Here is a 19,911-nt window from a genome sequence, read left to right on the forward strand (position 1 = left end):
ACTAACTGTAAGTGAATATTGCCAATATTGCTTGAAAAAACATTTAGTATTCACTCTACTAGATATTTCAACAACATTACATCTGTTGTATTGCAATACCTTATTTCATCAGTTATAATAACACTAACAGAGACACATGGTCTATGAGATGTTACAAATTTTAAAATGTCCAGTGGCCTCAGAGTCCATGCATTTCTGGTTAAGGGTTAATACTAATCACTCACAGTGCCAACTGGGGACAGCTTTCGTATTCACAGTCCTCTATAACTCTGAGCCAACTTATGTTTTTACCCTGGCATGGTATATGTATTAAATATATTTCTAATTATTAAATTTATCATAAAATGGCAGTTTAACTACTTCCCTGCAGCCAAATTGCTTTATATTTAATTATTAAATTAGCCTTGTTACAGCTTGATGAATACTCTGGCAGTTTGGTATTAGGAAAATATTTTTCTTTCTTAAGATTAAAAATTAAGAAGTGCAAGATAAAAGTTTTATAATTACAATTATATTAATGTAAATTTATTATGAACCATAAATACATAAATCTAAATGTCTATTTAACCATCTTTCCATTGTGTATTTTTCCTTTACTGTACATTCATTTTTCAGTTAAACAAATTTATATTCAACTGCATACTAAACTTACTAGTTTTTTGCTTTAACATTTTATCTTATATAAATATTAAATGAAAGCTTTTTCTAATTTTATATCATAAAATAATAAATAAATTTTAATTATTCAAAATGCAGTACATTGATTAATATATTGTGTTTATCATATCTAAAGTAAGAAACCAGTGTAAGTATTAAGATGGTCAAATCAATATCATTACCAATTTTTTTTTTTTATAGTATTCGGTATGATACTATGTATCAGAATTTTATAAAAAAATACAACATAGTATTAGAAAATTGCAGCAATATTACAGCATATCACATATCAGAATAATTAGAGCATTTCAGCTCTAATATCATTTTATGATAAAAAAAAAGTTTTGTAGCATTTATGAATCTGGTTCTTTTAAAAAATTATCTTAATACTACCATAATATACATACAAACAATTTAATAATTTACTTTACTACACACATATATGAGTAATAATTCAATTTTAATTCTAAAAATTTAATATCTCTTTTAAACTATGTTACTAACAGCCTATATTTTGTCTAGAATAAATAAAAGAAAAAGAAATAATTCACAGTAGAATTTGATTGCTTAGAAAATAAATTTTTATACAGTTTATTATATATAACTTGTAAATGTGTATTTTTATAAACTTCAAAAAAATTCAATAATTTAAATAAATTATATATCATAAAATAAAATATTTCACCTCTAAATCAGATCAAGTATTAAGATGGTCAAAGAGTTTTGTCATGAAATTTGACACATTAGAGACAGATAAGAATTCAATACATAGCAGTATATTAATTAAGAAGATTCCGACAACCCTATCAATTTTTTTTAAATGCCGTATGTTTTTTTACATATGTTAATTTCTTAAAACCTGTTGAGCTACTTAATGGAACAACAGAAATATGAAATTTAAATAAAACTTTGAACTTAAATAAATAAATAACTTTTTAATATAATATATCAAAAGTTGACACCAAAGTTTACAGTTATATGTTAAATATATCATTTTTAAACAAATAAACTCCTAAAATGTTATAGGTTTCCTACATGATCAGAGCATAGTTTAGAAACAGAAAACCAAAAATTTCTTTTACATATAAATAATATCTACTTATTTAGAAAAATATATTTATACTAGCAGGTGGGCCCGGCGTTGCTCGGGCAAAATTAATGATAGTGAAGATTAAGATTATTACATTATAGTCAACCTTACCCGTTTTCACAGAATGCAAGAATTGGGATCCCCCTGTTTCCAGACTAATTAGAGAATTTTTAGATGGGTCTAAAAATATGTTCGATTTCCTGCAAAAACGAAAAAACTGCATCTGCGTCTTGCTCATTGCTTTCTCTTAACAATTCCATTGTTACGTAACACTTTTATTGTTGACAATTCCATTGTTACGTAACACTTCCATTGTTGATGGAAGTATTAAGCCTTATTCCTGTCCTTCTCCTCCGTGAGGAGGAATTTCGAAAAATTCCTTCTTAGTGTGCGTTCTTGTGACGTACCCTAACCGTGTACCAAATTTCAACTTTCAACTCCTAACCGTTTGGGCTCTGCGCTGATTATTGTTATTATTATTATTATTATCATCAACTCGTCTTGATTATATATATAGATTTTATACAAATAAATAAACAGCATTTAATGTAACTTTTAATATCTACTTATCTTTATTAATAAATGCTAAAAATGAAAATTTTAATTTAACAAAACTAATACCATTTTCAGAATATACTGTAAGAAGAATATTATTTTATATATTTGTAAGTATTAAAAAAGGATTATTTCTTTTATCTACAAATTTAAAGATTAATACTATAAAAAACAAACATTAAAAGAACATTTTCTTAATTAATATTTGAAACTTTAGTTTAATTTATAAAATTATATAATCTGAGTTGTTCCTCTTGTAGATTAGTTTTCAGAACCCAAAAACATTAGAGGCATGTTTCATTTTTTTTACTATGAATAGTAGATTTCTATTATATAAGATAAATATACAACAGGGTTTCATTGAATTTTAATTTATATAATATAAAATAGCATTTAATTTATAACAATTGTATTAAATTTATTTAAAACATTACACTTAGTAAAGCTATTTAACAAATTGACTTAAATGTGAAAAATATGATGGTTGCTCGATTAACCTATACATTTATAAACAAGAACTTTGATATTTTTCCAAAAATTATTTAGAAAAAACAGCTACACATAATTAAGGTGTTGAACCAGATAAACTTCTAATTTAATCTGTTTTTTTTTTTCTTTTATTAAAAAAATAATGTTTCGTAGCTAAATATCATAAATTAAAAGTAGTTTAATCAACTCAGTTTGAAACTAAGAACTAAAACGCGTAATCATTTTTTAAAATTAATTTTGAATCAATAAAAAATTCATGATTATTTTATTTTTATTATTATTATTTTAAAAAATCATCTGTATTTTCTTTAGAAACAGAATTTTGACTTTTTTTTACTCCATGAAATGATTATTAGTGCATTTTATTTTTGCTAATTATAAATCTACTTAAAACTAAAAGCATTGAACCATTTAAATTTATTTCCAGTCTAATTAATAGCTGAATCACTTTATTAAAGCTAATTTGTTTTTTAGGTTTTATTAAAATTTTGAAGGAAATTTACCACTGTAATGAATAATATATTTATTTATTTCAAATGATTGTTATAAATTGTGACACTAACTAGGATTTCGTATTATTATGAGCTAGATAAGATAATGAGAAAATTTTTATCACTATTCAAGAACAATTATTTAATAAAATTAAATACAGTAGAGCATCGATTATCCGACCGCGTTCTAGTCGGCAAATTCAAATGTCCACTAGTAATGTGGAGCTACAATATTTGGTTATGTCTTGGCTACTTTAATATTATTTTTGTTAAATTTTTGCATGTTTTAGCTGGCAGCACTGGCTCGACCATGAAAGGGAGGCCAGTATTTAAACCAGGCCTAATACACTATACTAATAATGTATTTTTTCATACTTTTCAGTTATCCGACCAACCCCAGTCCCCAAGTAAGTCGGATAATCGATGCTCTACTGTATTAATTAAATGAACATTACTTAAAAACATTATCTGATATAATTTATTATGATTTTTATAATTTTTTGAAACTTTTAGTAATCTTTAAAATATGCTGCTTAATTTATATTTAATCATACAAATTAGATTACTAACTAGATTCAAATATGCTGAGCAGAGTCAGAGCTCAGAATTTTCACATTCAGCTCATCTCTCGGATGGAAACCAGAATTGGAGCTCACAACTCAGCTCTGGTCCACATTCCAAGTTTTTATAATTTCTTCCCACTTCAAATTATTGAAACTATACTGTATGTGTTTTACTATAAATTATTATTATTTATATTATTTTAAAATGTTACTCTTTATTACTTTTGATAATTTTCTAAATCTAAAAATTGTTTATAGTTAAATTGCTTAATACTCAAGTAGTTTTTGATTGAATGCTCTGTTTTAATAACAGATAAATGAAAAATATATCCAATATACTGTATATCCATTATTATTACAGATGCAATCTAATTTCAAAAATTGGCTTTGCTGCAACATGCTTGCTCAGCTCTCAGCTCCAGTTCAAATTCATAGATCAGTTTGTTGCTTGCCTATCAAAACCTCAGCTCAGCTATTTGAACTTTGAACTCTATTACTAACAAATACTATAATAAAAATTCTACTTAATATGACTATGATATATGGTATTTATTAACTAAATTAAGTAAAAGACTACATTAATATATAACAATAACAAAAAGTTAAAAGAATACTGTATATTCATAAAACTAAACATTATATAAATTTATTATATTCAATAAAAATGTTGAAACATTAATTTCAACTACTGTCAAAACAGAACTGACTCATCAAAAGATATTAAATTTGATCCTTATAAATTATTACTTTTCCACTCCTGACTTATGTCATAATAAAATGTACATTGGCTTTTGTCCTGTTTTGCATGATTCACCAATAATATGGAAATTACTCAAATATTGAAGTCATAATACTCAAATATTAAATTGTGTTTGTCTGGAGGTTTGGAAAGTTCACAATGAAAAACAATTTCTTTACTGATATAAAAACTGATTTTAAATACAAATAGAAATTCAACTACCTACAATTTGACCTGTTTACACAAATCAGTTATTATAAGCATCTTAAGATAAAAATGTGTCATTAAAATCTCAACAAAATTATTACAAAACTCAATACTTATAATAATAGGAAAAAATTAATTATACAAAACTTCATCTAGAAAATTCTTATATAATTAGTTTCTCTAAGTAAACATTATTTTTACATTCACAATAAGTTGGTTGTTATAAGTTAATTTTGAAACTTCTACATATATTTCTTTTAAATGAAAAAACATAAATTATTATATCATATTTAAATATTATACTAATTGCAATAATAAAAATAATACAATATTAGATTTATGAAAGGACCTCTCTTAACTAGGTCTATATGAAAAGTGTTTTTCATTTTCACAATAGTTAAATGATTCGTAATAATAATAAAGTTATTATATGAATCATTTAACTATTGTGTAATTATGCAGTGGTGTGCCATCCACGGCAGCTGTGGAAGCACCGCTTTTCATGTATTTTCTAAAATATAAATACGTATTGTGCGATTATTTTCATATTTTAACATAATTTGAATTAATTAAAAGTAATATTTTATTATAACCGCATTATGTATCTTATTACAAATTTCTATACTACACGTGAAAAAAAATGGTAAGATTACTATTGTATATTTGAATATAAATTCGTATATGCATATTCCCAATGGAAGCGCAATATTGTCGATAGCTTCCAGTGCAAAAATATTTGAATCGTGTAAAGCAGCCAGATTATACGCATTTGCACATGCACTTTACAGAGCACCAACTCGCAGTTTAGCTCATGGATGCTACACACCAAAATATCATATAAAAAGCTTTCCTATCAAATGTCACTGCATGCCACTGTAATTATGTATAGTTACATAATAAATATTTATACATTTATAATAAATATTTCTAATAACACTGTAGTGCATTTCTAAATATAAATATTTAGAAATGCACTACAGTGTTATTAGAAGAAATCGTTATTGTCTTTAAATTAATTTATTTCATCAGTGTCAATATTTTTACACTAAATAATTTCATTTTATTTTTCTTTAAAAGTTTAAATAATCAAATTTCAACTATTAAAAGAATCGCAAATAATTTTATAAATTACTTTAAGGTTGAAAGTATTAATTAACATTAGAGAACAGTAGTTTCTGACTGTTTAATTATTGAAATAGAACTTAAACTTCTTAACAAAAATTTGAAAATGTTTTACAAACAGGAATGAAAAATATTGTAATACAGAACAATCTTCAATTAACTCATAATAATAAACATATTAAATTAAGATTTATAAAAATATATCTCTTCTAACATGGATAGAAACAACTTCTAACTCTACTATTGATCAATTTAAAAAGAAATTAGGAATAAATCAATTTTAAATACACTGACTGTTATGTCTCATTTTGAATGGAACAGTACTGTTTTTTGTCTTTCCTGGCTTTTTAGTAAAATTTTCACTTTTGTCCCATTTTTTAGAAAATCAAAAATCTTAGCTCTCTAATTTGTGTATTGTATTTTGAACTTGTGATTTGTTAGAAATTATTTATTCTGCATTGATAAGGATTACAAATTTAAATGGATACTACTAAGGAAGAAATAATATGAAATATAGCTTACAGAATAGTTTCAGTAAAACTAAGGGACATTACATAAACAGAAACAGATTCAATTTGACAATTTGGTCAATGAACACTAATAAAGACAATAATAACTAAACATGTAAAGAAATTAAAAGAAAAAAATCAATGTAGCTGACAGATGGGAGAAAATACTTAATGAAATACACAAAAAGGATCTTGAATTCGAAGCTTTTAATAATTTTATAAAATCAATCCTTTCTTTATTAGGAATTAAAACTTCCATAGAAAGAATATTTTCACTCACGAATTCCTGTGCCAAAATAAAAGTTGAAATTAAATATTGAAGCCACGAAAGCAATGTTAATTATAAAGCAAAACTGCAACTCACAATAAGACATGTTTAATGATAAAATTGCAAGTGACCAGAACTTAAACAAAATAAATTCATCTGAAAAATATGTTATATTTGACTCTAGGAAACTTTCTATATCAACCTAACTATTAAACTTGACATACTGTAATAAAAATATTACTTTTTCATTATTAGCTTTTTGAAAATAAAATCTTTTATATAAACTTACATATTGTTTTTTATGCAACTAAATCAATATCAATAGCAATGTACTAACAAATTGTTAATAAAGCCTAACTATATTTCATAACAAAAGTTAATAAGAGGGCCTGTATTTATCAACTGCAGCTCTTCTGTACCATTTTGGTATCAAGAAATAATGTCAGCCTAATTTTAAATAATTTTAAATACTTATTTTATATCGCTCTTATTTGATATCTCAATTTACGTTAAGAGAATAAAAATAAATGTAACTAAATAACTTTAATATTTTGGCTATTATTCCTTCACTTATCATATTACTATCTTTATTATAATAATAAAAAAAATACTTAATTAAAATTCATTTTAATTCATTTCCACATTGAAAACAATGTTACATTTCAAACTATAACATTGTTATAAATTGAAAAATTCGAAGAATTAATTTTGGCAATAAATATTTTTACCGAACTTCTAATATTTATTAATATTGCATTTTTTTATCGAAATAATCTAAGAATAAGAATTTAAAATAACTATACAAAGTATATTCTATGTAGATTTTATGGGTTAATGTTACCTATAGTTCCAAGATGGCGGCTCGTCTGATTCCAACAAAGAAACAGTGGGCACCACGTTCTAACCTAACCTAACCTAACCTATTCTAATAATTTGTTTGTAATAATTATGGTAATTAGAATAGGTTAGGTTAGGTTAGAACGTGCGTCCCCACTGTTTCCCTTCTTCTATTTGCTGGAATCAGAGACGAGCCGCCATCTTGGAACCATAGGTAACATTAACCGATTTATGTATTCAAAGAATTCATATTCTAAATATGATAGTAAAATTTAATATAAATTATACATTTATTTACAGCAAAACTTACAATTAAAGGCTACATACAAAGAAATAGATAGATTATAGAGACATAATAGAAATCTTAAGGATTTTTTTTAATATCTGTCAAAGCATGGGGAAAACAGGCAATGCTTCAAGCTAAAATTTTAAAAAATTGCTGGTCCTAAAAAATATTAGTTATTTTTTTTACATAAATTCTACTACTCTGTTATGAAAGAATTCCAAAGTAGTAATTTAAATAAATTTATGCAAAATAATTAAAATGATAAAAACTCTGCATCATATTGTTATTAGTATCATTATTTAAAAAAACCTTTTGAGATAAAGTAAAAAATTTGTCTAGTTGAACTTGTTTTTAACATTATGAATATAAAAACTACTAAGATTTTTTATTCATAACATATTAAAACGGACATTATATTGCAGACATATATTTAAATATGAAACACTATATAATGTAATATAATACTTTTATTATTATTTTAAAAGCTGTAAATCAAAAAACTAATAAACACAATCCATACTATTGAGAATATTGAATACATAAAAACAATTTATGATTTTAGCATTAACAAAACAGAAAATTATGAGAATAATAATCCTAATTATCACATTTAAAATATATTTTCTAGCCTATTGAATAAATTTAACAGTTGTTGGTTTTATATTTGACTATGATCTTTCATATCATTGGTCTTATTTTGAACAGACTAGTTAAATATATAATCAAAATAATAAAATATTTAATTTTAAAATTTGTAACATTATATATTTTCAAATAAAATAACATTAAACTTTTAAAAAAATCTACCTAATTTTATGGCATTTTTATGATTCTAAAAATAAGTTCAACTAGACAAAATTTGTTAAAAGTAAAGTGCATTTTAATTTATTATGCTAAAATACTTTTGGCCATCATTCATTTATAGACTAAGAACATATGGAGAGATGATTGAATCTGATAGAATATAATATCAATCAAAACTAAAACATTAATGTTTATATGTATAAAGAAAGTATAACGGAAAATCACTTAGAATATTAAACTACCTTTAGTAATCATATATATCCGGGAAAACATTAATATCAATTTACTTTACTCATTTTAAATCGGCTGTATATTATAACTAAAATCATTAATTTTATTATTTACACATAACTAAACAAACTGAAAAATAATATGTTTAAGACAACATATTAAAAATTGAATATAATTTTCCATTAAGTAAATTACACAATTTATTATATACAAATACATTTACTGTTTTAAAATTAATACTTTTTGTTCGAAACTTTAGTTTTTACAGTGTTTAATTAACAATTAATACATTTCAAACTTCTGTATTAAGAACAATCTAATGAATTAAAAAAAAACAAGGTAATTCTAATCCCACAAAAAAAAACAATTATTAAAACATAATACATTTTAATATTCAAAAACAAATTGAATAAGCTTGAAAAAAATTCTCTAAAAATTTCTTATATTCTTTTATCATTTAATTAACATCACTAGATCTACACATACATTTTAATTTAGTGATAAAAAAAATCACAGGGTTATCATAATTCAATTTTCATTCCAGTGAACTTTGATATTTGCTTAATGACTATATATTGTACACAAACATTGAAGGATTATATATGAAGTTCCTTTATAAATGTATTAAATTATCTACCAGCAAGTCCGTTAAAAAAAAAATCAATTTTTTTGTTACGTGGTATAAAGTGCAGGTACTATTTGACGTATCGAAAGTTTAACTCTACGAAAATCCATTTTACCAAATAACAATCAAATCCTCTCGCATACGGAAGTATATTTAATAAACTAAAGATACATTAGCAATAACCGTGTCGACTAAGACTGCCAGAAAGGGGAGGATAGATAATCTTCTATGCCATTTACATACAAGATAGTGGAAGTCTATCTGGCCAAACAGGCTACACGACATGGCCTAAGGCACGGCTTCAGTCGAACGGTCGGCTGACAAGTTCGCTGACCCGACCCCGACTGCCTACCATTGCATGCTACAGTAACTACACCGTAGTCTTATTGTCACCTTCCTGATTCCTATCCATTCAAAGCTAGTGGGAGAAATTAACTGGCGCTATTGATATTATTAACAAAAAAAAAAAAAATATATATATATATATATATATATGCAAAATAAAAAACTGTTTAAGATCTTGTAATCTGTGTTGTATTAATGTTTGTTAGGAATCAATAGACCATAACTTGGGTAATATCCAAACCCATACGAGGACGATAACATCAATAAAACGAATCCACATATCTGCGAATTAAATGAGAAATGTAGAAATAAATGGTTTATTGATATTTTTTATGGAGTATATAAATAATCACATATATCAATTTCGATGGCAACCGAAGAAACTGTTAACATTTTATCCGTAAATACAATTTTATTTTTACTTATTAATATAATAAGATCTGCGAGTTCTTTCACGCTTGGCCAATAACTCGAGACAAGTCGGAAAAGAAACTGAATTTAAAATCGCTTCACTACCCTTCCAGTTAGGATTTCTTATAAAGAAATGACAAATATTCGCAAATATTCGTCGAGTATTAATGTTAAAAAATTCGGCATTTTAAAAAAAAATTAGGAGAGAAGAAAACTTTGCCCTTTGTTTCACGATGACGTCACCGTCTGCCCAGTATATCCGTTGCTAATGGTTACTCAGCCAATAACTTTTCCAAGAACGATGTCCTAAATCAGTCGATAAATAATCAAAAGCGATGTTTTGATATCCATTATTACCGAGAATATTTTCTTTTTTTTTAATAAATTATGGGAGTTTTGACAAATAGCACCAATTTGCACGAGATGTCTCCAGCCGGCCAGCGCGTGTTAAGAATCAACAGTAGTAGACAAGACGACTCTTCGCTTCCTGTTGGCGAATGGGCATAAATAAATGGGTTTATCATTCGTCTCGACCGCCCGACATAAAAATGTATTTATAGCAGTCGAAAGAAATACGATCTGAGGCAGAAGAGAAAACGTTAAAAAGAAAAAATATTCGCCGTTTTCAAGCCGAATTGAGTTAAAGTTCTCGACATCTTTTTATTTACATAGGATGTCTCGAATTTACGAAATGTCAATTTTGTCTACAACCAACCAGTCTTGCAAATTACAGAAGTCTTGTTTTTTTTAAAGGAGATTCGTTTTTAATCGATAACAAATCATAAAAGAAAAAAAAAAGTCGGCTTAATTAAACAGGGAGGATGTTTTCCAGGATGAAACATCTCTGTCTGTGGAGGCGATACAAAAACTGTCATTAGTGTAGTGTGTATGAAAAAGTGGACATTAAATATCAATTTATTTCTGTTGGAATTTGGGGGAGCATTATGTGACGTGACTGCCGAAGTTCCCATCGTACGACCTCCAAGAAAGTAAATGGCATGCCCTTGAAAGGCGCACACGGTCCGTGGGTCTGGTACCAGATACACCCTCGCTCTCGTCTCGCGCACGCACATCCTGCATCCGGGAAGCGGTAGCGTATTTCCTGTCTCGTTTTCAACCAGCTGTGCCGAAAAGCGAAACAAAAACCTCGCACACGCAAAAAAAAAAAAAAAAATTCAGTCAAGTTTCTTCCCGGCAAAAGCGCTTCACCGAGTGGAAACCTTTAATATGCAGGAAGTTTCGAAGCATTAAATGAAAGTTTCGAAAGAAAGTTTCAACCAGTTTCGGTGCCTTTCGTCGGTTCTGTAGGATGTGCGGTGAACGTGGAAAAAACAGCCTTATTCGATCTCGATATTGAAAAACTACTAAAAGAAAAATAATTAGATACGAAGTGGTTTGATTGATGTGTCACGTAACGAATTTAAATCTGTATCGATCTTCAAAACTCATCTCTTTCATTATAAATAACATTGTTTATAGAGAAATTCTAGTCTCGCGACGGGTTCATTATGAACATGAAATATTTACAAGGTAACCTTAAATAATTATCCAGTTTTCAATATATTCTGACACGAAATGGCCTAAAATCTTGATTGCCGCTTTTAAATCTCTCTTGCCTAAATGACCCTTACATCTTCTTTTTAATAAAGAAGGTAATACGATGCTTCTTTAATGCTAACTAATCAGAAGGCGGAGAAAAAATGATACGGTTCTGAAAGATCAGAAAGAATTATACACATTTTTAAAGTATGAAAAATTGTTTAGAAGAAACTGTACTTCTAATACATAGACAGTATCAAAGAAAATCCATAAAATTATTTATATAATTTATACTTAATAATAAAACAGAGAAGAAAAGTTACAGCATACTGTACACAGATATACTGTAAGAACGTTAATTTCTATTTCATTTCGATTTTATCGTTAATAGCTATATATAAAAATTTTACACATAATTATCTCAGTGATAAAGAAGCCGTAAAACGATTTTAATAACTATAATAAACGATAATATTCACGAATGTATTTTTAGTTAGCTCAATAAATAATAACATAATATCGGTGAAATTAACTGGTTTTTATACTACTATAAAAGAGAAGTTTGTAAAATACATAACTAAAAACTGAAGTGACAAAAGTGAGATAATTGAAATCCTTACATCATTCGCAGTATTATAGCGACCCATAACAAAATCGAAGTTATATCCACCTAACCCACACGTAGGTGCGGACAATAGAGCTACAGAGGAATGTGCCAGGGAGGCAACCGTTTCAAAGAGGAGGAGGAGGAGGAGGAGGGGGGCCATGTGGCCTCTAGGAATAGCGGTTGAATAGAATGGTATTCGGGGAATAAGAAATGCGGGCGTCTTTTTTACAATAGCTTCCACTTTATGACCACAGCCGAAAATTCACAAACAGTTTTTTTACTCCCGAATTATGCTCTATCATCAATAGTAATGCTTTATAAAAAATGGGAAACTTCTCAGATATCGGCAATTAATTCCATAAACAATCCTAGCCGCTTTCGTTCTTCCGTTATAATGATACTGGTCCTACCAGTTAATAGATAAAATTCCGAAAAGAAAAGTAATTGGGAGCAACTCGTCAACGTTCCTAGATACTCGGAGAGCGGAATACAAAAGCCCGAGTCGAAAGGATGAAAATTTTCTTTTTCAATTTTATTCGCCAATTAAAAACGTATAATTTGTAATCATTCATTTTTATAATTAATTATTTAATATTATATTTTTATTACACACTTTGTCTATTTATTTCCAATTTTGGAAAACACAAGATTGTGATCGTATCGAGCATTTGCAGTTGATAGATTTAATAAATGAAGTAACAGACGTCGGAGACTGTAGATTAATACTAGTAGCGAGATTAAGTAAAAGATTCTTTACAAAAGAAGAAACTGTTGGAAGAAAAGCATTCCTAAGAGGATTAAAACCGATTCATCCGTGTGAACTGCGTGTATGAATAGCACCACTTGTGGTGCTTCTTGGTACCGACTTCCTATAAAAGACTGCGAATCCACAAAGAACTGCTTTAAGAATGCATCTACGAAAGATCTATAAGGTCTATCTCACAATTCGAAAATTTAAATTTCAAAATCGGAAACAGGGCTGTTACCGATAAAGATACTCCAAATCGTTCGAGGGCATCTATTCAAACTAGAATAACAACAGTTTTACGATGCCTAATAGCAGTTTCGAGCAGCGAATTTGATCCGCGTTAAAAGCATCGAATTGTTATTAAGCTATTGTTTATTTAGGCAATAGATTATCTCGCATACAAAATTCATCTTCAACTCGAGTAAAAGTAATCGTCGAGTTACTATTTAGCATTAGAATTAGGAAGGACTATTCATCGACGAATGCACGGTTCGCCTTTTATCACGAATATGACCAACTAATCACGTTCTCTAGCACAATTAGGTCTATCCACTTATAAAATCCAACCGCATATTTCTATTCGTATTGTCACTCTTGTTCACGATTAGAATTTTAATAGAAATAAATTAAAATTCGGACTTAATACACTTAACTTAATAATGTAGCGGATCTACAACAATTTGATCGATATCCCTTCCCGAGTCATCAATATCAATCCGATACAATAACCCGATAAGCGCTTTATGAGAAAATTATTCCAACCGGGAATACTTCTTTTCTTTGTACTCGCGAACAAATCATTTCCGTAGTAGAAAGGAAATACTTATAGCGATAATAAACATCTGCATCTCGGTACCGCGAACACCTGTCCCAAAACAAATTCTTCGAGTTATAAAGATTTTGCAGTTACATCTCGCATAGTAATTTTCAATCGTTTTTATTATCTACGACTTCATCGCCTTATCCAACTTCTACCTTGGAAATCTACTAGGAGAACCGCTTTAGAACAGGCTAATGACCCGAACTTTGTGACGTAAGAGCAAAGCGGAACTGACAGATGGCATCCAACTTCATGTGCCACTGAATTTAAGCAGCAAAGACAGATGATAGCTCTGCCAACGTACCAGATGCTCTTTTTATCTGCTAGATTAATTGGTAACTCGCTTGTTAAATATGGAAGTATTTTTTGCCAGGTCGTTATATCCCATCCCAGTTCAAATTTTAAGGCTAAAAAGGCCTCGTAGGAACTGCCGAACTGTACAGTACCTTCGAGTCCGATCAACCCGACTACTTTCCCGAACCGAGTGGATTATCGGTCGAGATGAACTAGAAAGATCGTATTTATAAACGACATCCGGGTTTATAAACTCGGCAAAATTGGTTCTCGTTGCTCCAGACCTAGACCAATATCAATTACTAAAGGTATTTTTCCGTCGTATTGTTTTGTACAGCCGATAAAAAGCGGAAACACTTTTACGAAGAGTTAAAGGTACTAAAATATCGGGTCTAGTGCACTTTCCGCATAATTTGTGCTCGTGAGTGGATATTGTGCACCGTCAGTCAGCTAACCTCATCCGAGTTGAAAAAAACCAGCACCGAATCATCTAACAAAACAAGACTAACCAGTCCCTCGGACGATTCGCGACATTTCCACTTCTGACTTCACCGTCGGTTGGAGAACTAAACTAGGCCAAGTATTACTCCCCCCCTTTTACTGCTAATTTCGACCCTAACATATATTTTTCGTCCGCTCGTTAGAATCGACTGAAAGGATACAATAGCGACAAGAGAATATAAAGAAACGTTCGCGACTTAATGGAAAATTAAATTACTTAATTTCGACTTTTTTCCATCGTGGATAATCCGTAAAACGAAAAAAGAATTAATGGTAGCAAGTAGGCCATTTTTTTTCTTTTTTTACGTAATTGTCCGGAGAGTTTAAAATCCTCGTGGAGGTAAACGCTAATGGAAAAAAGTGCATTCGCACTAATACCGTACATTCGACTAAATTCAAGGTAAAAACCAGTTTAAAAAGTGTCCTTCGTAAACAAGCTATAACCCAGATTCGTCTGTTCCTGTTCTGTGTACTGTGGGTCAGAAATGTGCTCGGGAGCTGGTTGGTCATCTTCCGGGGAAGGATCGTTCTTTCGCACAATAGATAATCCAGTACCATTAAAACAGATTTGTGGCACGACTGCTAACCTCTGGGCGGCGAAAATGTAGGTTAGCATCGACCACGTTCGACGGAATAGAATTCGATCGCCCCCAATCGAAATCGGTTTAAAGTAAATTGCATTTCCGACATACAAAAAAAAGCGATTCCATATCCGTAGCGTTTATGAATGTGAACCGATGGCTATAAAAAGTCCGTATCATCCAAGATCGAGTCTTACAAAGAAAATGATTAATTGCGATCGTGGAGAAAACTTTTATGAATCAGAAAATGATATACCTATCATATCTATACAGTAGTTACTATATATACTGTATATAAAAAGTAAGATGGATTTTTAACAAGAAATAAAATTCCATTTCTCTCGTCCGGAAATTCATCTTAAGTTACGACATAAATTCTTGTTTTATATTTGACGCACGTAATTTTTTTAAGTTTGTCAACGGGTCATTTAAATAACATCTTGCAGGAACGTGTGCCTTCCGGAAACTCATCCGGCACCTGTTGGACACTCGTACTCGGTATTTATGTCGGGGTAAATGAACATTCGCACACCGGTTTCGATAGATATCTGGCAAGATCGGGAATGCCAACTCACCATAGTTAGTCAAGGACGAATGGCAATCTCTAAAAATGAAACATTTTCCAGAACAGCGCCCTTTATTACGTTGGAAAGCGTCCAAAGAGTGCACCTCGCCTCTCATACATAAATGGATATATATACAGACACCTTCCGATACATAATGGATGTTCACTATTAAATTCCCACTATCAAACGATTCCAAATCGCGCGCCATTCCCTTACTGTTCCGTACAAACTAGATGCACTAAGTTGTTGTTTGCCAACGAGGTCTGCCGCATTAATATTTCGGATCTTCGCAACTAACCGGATAAAACTACGATAAAATAAGTATCACGTTTACTTTTCGACAGAAAAAAAACTTCAATATATAATCATCTTTCGCTAATAACGACGAATCGAATCTTTTTGAGAGGATATACAAAACAAGACGCTCCGGTATGTAAATTAGATCAGCTGAGCAGAGAGCATTTTTGTGCAAGAAAGTTTTCCTTCTACGGCATCTGGAAGCGACTACTTAACTCACAAAAAGAATTAATTAAGAATAAATACAAAAACAATTTATTCTTACTAATGTCCTTCCTCGTCGATTCCTTATTCTAAATTAAATTAAATCAAAGAATCTAAAACGTCTTCGAAACGAGAATAATTTATAAATCTACTCGGTATAATTAGATATAGATATAATAGAGCCGGGTTTCTCTTCGCGGGAGCTTTGAGTTTCTCCGTGGAAAAGAGAAAACAAAATAACTGTAGCGCGCATCAAAGTCTATCTCGGTATTCCGGAATAACCTTGGTTGGAAAGGTCATCTTTTGATAGAAGGTCAATCAATACGCTTCATCCATCGAAACACACCTCCACAGTCGTGAGGAATATCTTCCATAAAATTTCGTCCAAGGTCAAACATCCATTGGAAAATCGAGCCAACCTTTACATTCTTTTATTAAAAGCGATTATAAACGAGATGATGATCTTAACCACACACAGAACTTCCTTTCGGCGGCCGCTCGCTACTCATACGCTAATTAAGAACTAATGAAAATTTAATTATGAAACCTAATGCGATATTTAAAAGGACCATGCGATTTCAGCCACGTCGGGTAATATCTACATTCATTAAAAGTATCGTAATTAAAGTTTGCTGTTGGAAGTTTTGAAACGAAATTTTAACTGAGAGAAAGGACAGTTAAGATTTTAATTTTGCAGGAAATTCAAAAGAGGCGAAGAGTAATGGGAGGTATCGAGCTTATCAAACAAATTGGTCGTACGATTATCTGATGGGTTCCGTCGATTCCGGAACGAGAAAAGTATACAGATGGTGCGGAAGGAGAATGATGCATTAAGTTTTGCGCGATTAATAATTAAATCTACAATTTAGGGGAGGGATACAAAATTTTTCAGATTGGGTGGGGATGCGAGAAAATCGATGAAATGAGTCATGGGCCACCATCATCATCCGCGCGACCGATGGGATGAAGCGGATGAAACGGAGTTATGACGGAGGAGGGAGAACCGCCGGAGCCATAAAGGGAAATAACAACACTGATAATTGCAGGAATTCCTTCACAACTCTCCTCACTGTAACAGCGGAATGGAGTATACTGTTGTATTTTTATACACGACAGGAAGTAAGGTTTCAAGGACGCCTCCACCAGCAAACAGGAATGACGCGATCCACCGGTATTTCGTAACAAGGGAGTTTTAAATGGAGGAGAACGAAGACCGAAATTGTCGATTTTCTCGGGCCAAACCGTAACGGTTGTCAGTTCAAAAAGCGAACTGAATTAGAAGATAATTGTCGCGATGTAGGTCAAAACGCCACTCCGGATGGATGGATGGCAAGCGCAATCGTGTCACACTATACAGTCAAGTAGGCCTAAACAGCAGGAAAACGCGGTTGTTACGACTACATTACTCGCTCCGACGACTCGACAGACTTTTCTGAAACGAACGGAGAAGGAAAATTAGGAAGAACGCACTTACCTATCATGAGCAGAGACACGGTGAGATGTTCTCTTCCCGTAGCCTTCAGAGCACCCAGCACAGTACCGACTATAGCACAACATAATCCAACGAAGGCAATCATGACGATAAACCACCTTATGCTCACCGTTTGCGTCACCATGACACCGCAGCAATGTTTAGGTTCCTCCGATTCGGAGGCTGCATGGTTACTGAAGGCCGTCGTCCGACCGGACGAACGCAATCGGTCCCTGGGAGGAAAGGGTCTGAATCCACCCCTCCTCATGGACCTCCTGGGTGGAGAGTGAGGGCAAGCGGGTAACACCGTGCCCGGCGTCCCACACATGGGGGCTACCGTCGGAGGAGGCGGAGGAGGATGAGAAGGAGGCGGAAGTCTCCTACCACCTCTGTCTGTCAGGGGCGGTAGGGTAGAGTAAGGTGGAGGCATGTGCGAATTGAGGATATCTGGCAAGATATCCGTGTTGGAGGGGCCACTATCTACGCTGGTGTAGCCATCAGAGTTAGGGGTCCTCCTTTCGTTACCATGACGACCGCTCGGGTTCAACCACTCCCGATTACACCTATCTGTCGACGGAGCAGGATTAGGGGTCTCGCTGTGCCTGGTCCTTCCCATGCTATCGCAGGTGATGGTGCCTCGGGCCATCCCACCGTACAAGTCGTGACTCGCACTTAACACATTCTCCACTAAACCTTCGGTACCACCACACCTAGCAACAGTGGAACGGCCGTTTGGTCGGACATCCTGCTCGACGCTCACTGTAGACGAACTGGGATCGCGGGCTGTGGGCACGGGATCGACAATCACACCATCAGCACCGACTACACTCTTGTCGACGGCATCTGTCGACCTACCCGTAACTCGACGTCGTTTCAAGCGCACTGGCTTGCCTCTGCTGAAACATCCACTGGCTCGGAGCTTGCCGACTGCAGGCGCGAGCGGGGTAGGGCTGCCAGCTGGCGACGGTGAAACGTGGCACTGGACTGGGCTACACTTGGTATCCGACACGGTGGCGGCCGTACGATGACCGATGGACACACTTTCGACGTCTTCTAGATCAAAGGCATCGTTGTCGAAGCCGCTGCAACAACACTCGAACGTCGTACCTGCCAACTCGACGTTCTCCGTCTGTCTTCTGGCCTCGATCTGATTGGCTGGACCGCGAGCTGCCTGCTGCAGTGACGACACCACCTGGTGGCCAACATGGTCGGCGGGGGAACCCGGATCGCAATTCTTCATGGCGTTATCTGTTCAAACAAACAACAGTTAGTCTTATTCCACTAGTTTTTCCCATCTATAGTATTTACGGACGACGGCAATGGCCTTACTCGGTAAACGTCGTACGAGAATTATACCGATCTCGCCACCAACGTTTAATCTATCGGATCTTATCAATTAAACTCTCCCGTTTCGGACGTGGGAAAAGAGGGGTAGGAAACAATTATGACGAAATTCAAAAATATTTTCGGCAGGAGGACTCTCCGCCGCCAAATTAAGCGTCTTGTCGAGAAAATTCAATCAATCCGTCCAACCATCCATTCGTTTCCGAATTATTTTACTCGGTTTTGAGCAGTTAAAGAAAATCGATGCTCGTTTGGCTCCGGAAGAAACTCGTGTTTCGCGTTATCGCGGACACACTCGAAATTATTGCCCTTATCGAAATTTTATCGTCTTTACTAGAAAAGAAAAACTACAAATAGAATATTGGGCGGAGCGAGTTTGCCTCTACTTTAATTATTCGATTAACCGACCACGAATTTAAAAAAAGAAAATTGAGAAAAGAGTGGATAAACAAGGAAGACAAGCGGGTATCGTTCGAAGAGCTTGTTTGGACAGGTCTCGATGTTCCGGTTTCTCTTCTGTGGGTGTTAGCACAACTAGAGTAAACACATTGAGCTCCAAGAAACGACTATTGTGATCGAGCGAGAGTGGAAGACAATTGTTGCCGAGATGCTAAGGTAATTAGGTAATGGGAAAGAACACGCGTCTCGTTTTCCGATTTTTCCGTATGGGAGCACCGGTAGAAGTTAATAAAGGACGTCATCTGCACTAT

At 32.3% G+C, this 19,911-nt stretch overlaps 2 protein-coding genes across 2 annotated transcripts in view; both read right to left on the reverse strand.

The window, feature by feature from the left end:
• scny (scrawny) overlaps positions 1-19,911 on the reverse strand; it is a 357,320-nt gene that overhangs the window by 187,218 nt on the left and 150,191 nt on the right. The window lies entirely within an intron of this gene.
• Positions 1-19,911, reverse strand: part of LOC136968483 (uncharacterized) — a 96,189-nt gene that overhangs the window by 56,182 nt on the left and 20,096 nt on the right. The window contains exon 2 of the mRNA XM_067262460.1: positions 17,861-19,105. Within this exon, the coding sequence (XP_067118561.1) occupies positions 17,861-19,105 (1,245 nt within the window). The remainder of the gene's footprint in view (positions 1-17,860; positions 19,106-19,911) is intronic.

This window comes from Centruroides vittatus, unplaced genomic scaffold, assembly GCF_030686945.1.
Source record: "Centruroides vittatus isolate TY-2023 unplaced genomic scaffold, ASM3068694v2 contig_1477, whole genome shotgun sequence".
Taxonomy (NCBI): domain Eukaryota; kingdom Metazoa; phylum Arthropoda; class Arachnida; order Scorpiones; family Buthidae; genus Centruroides; species Centruroides vittatus.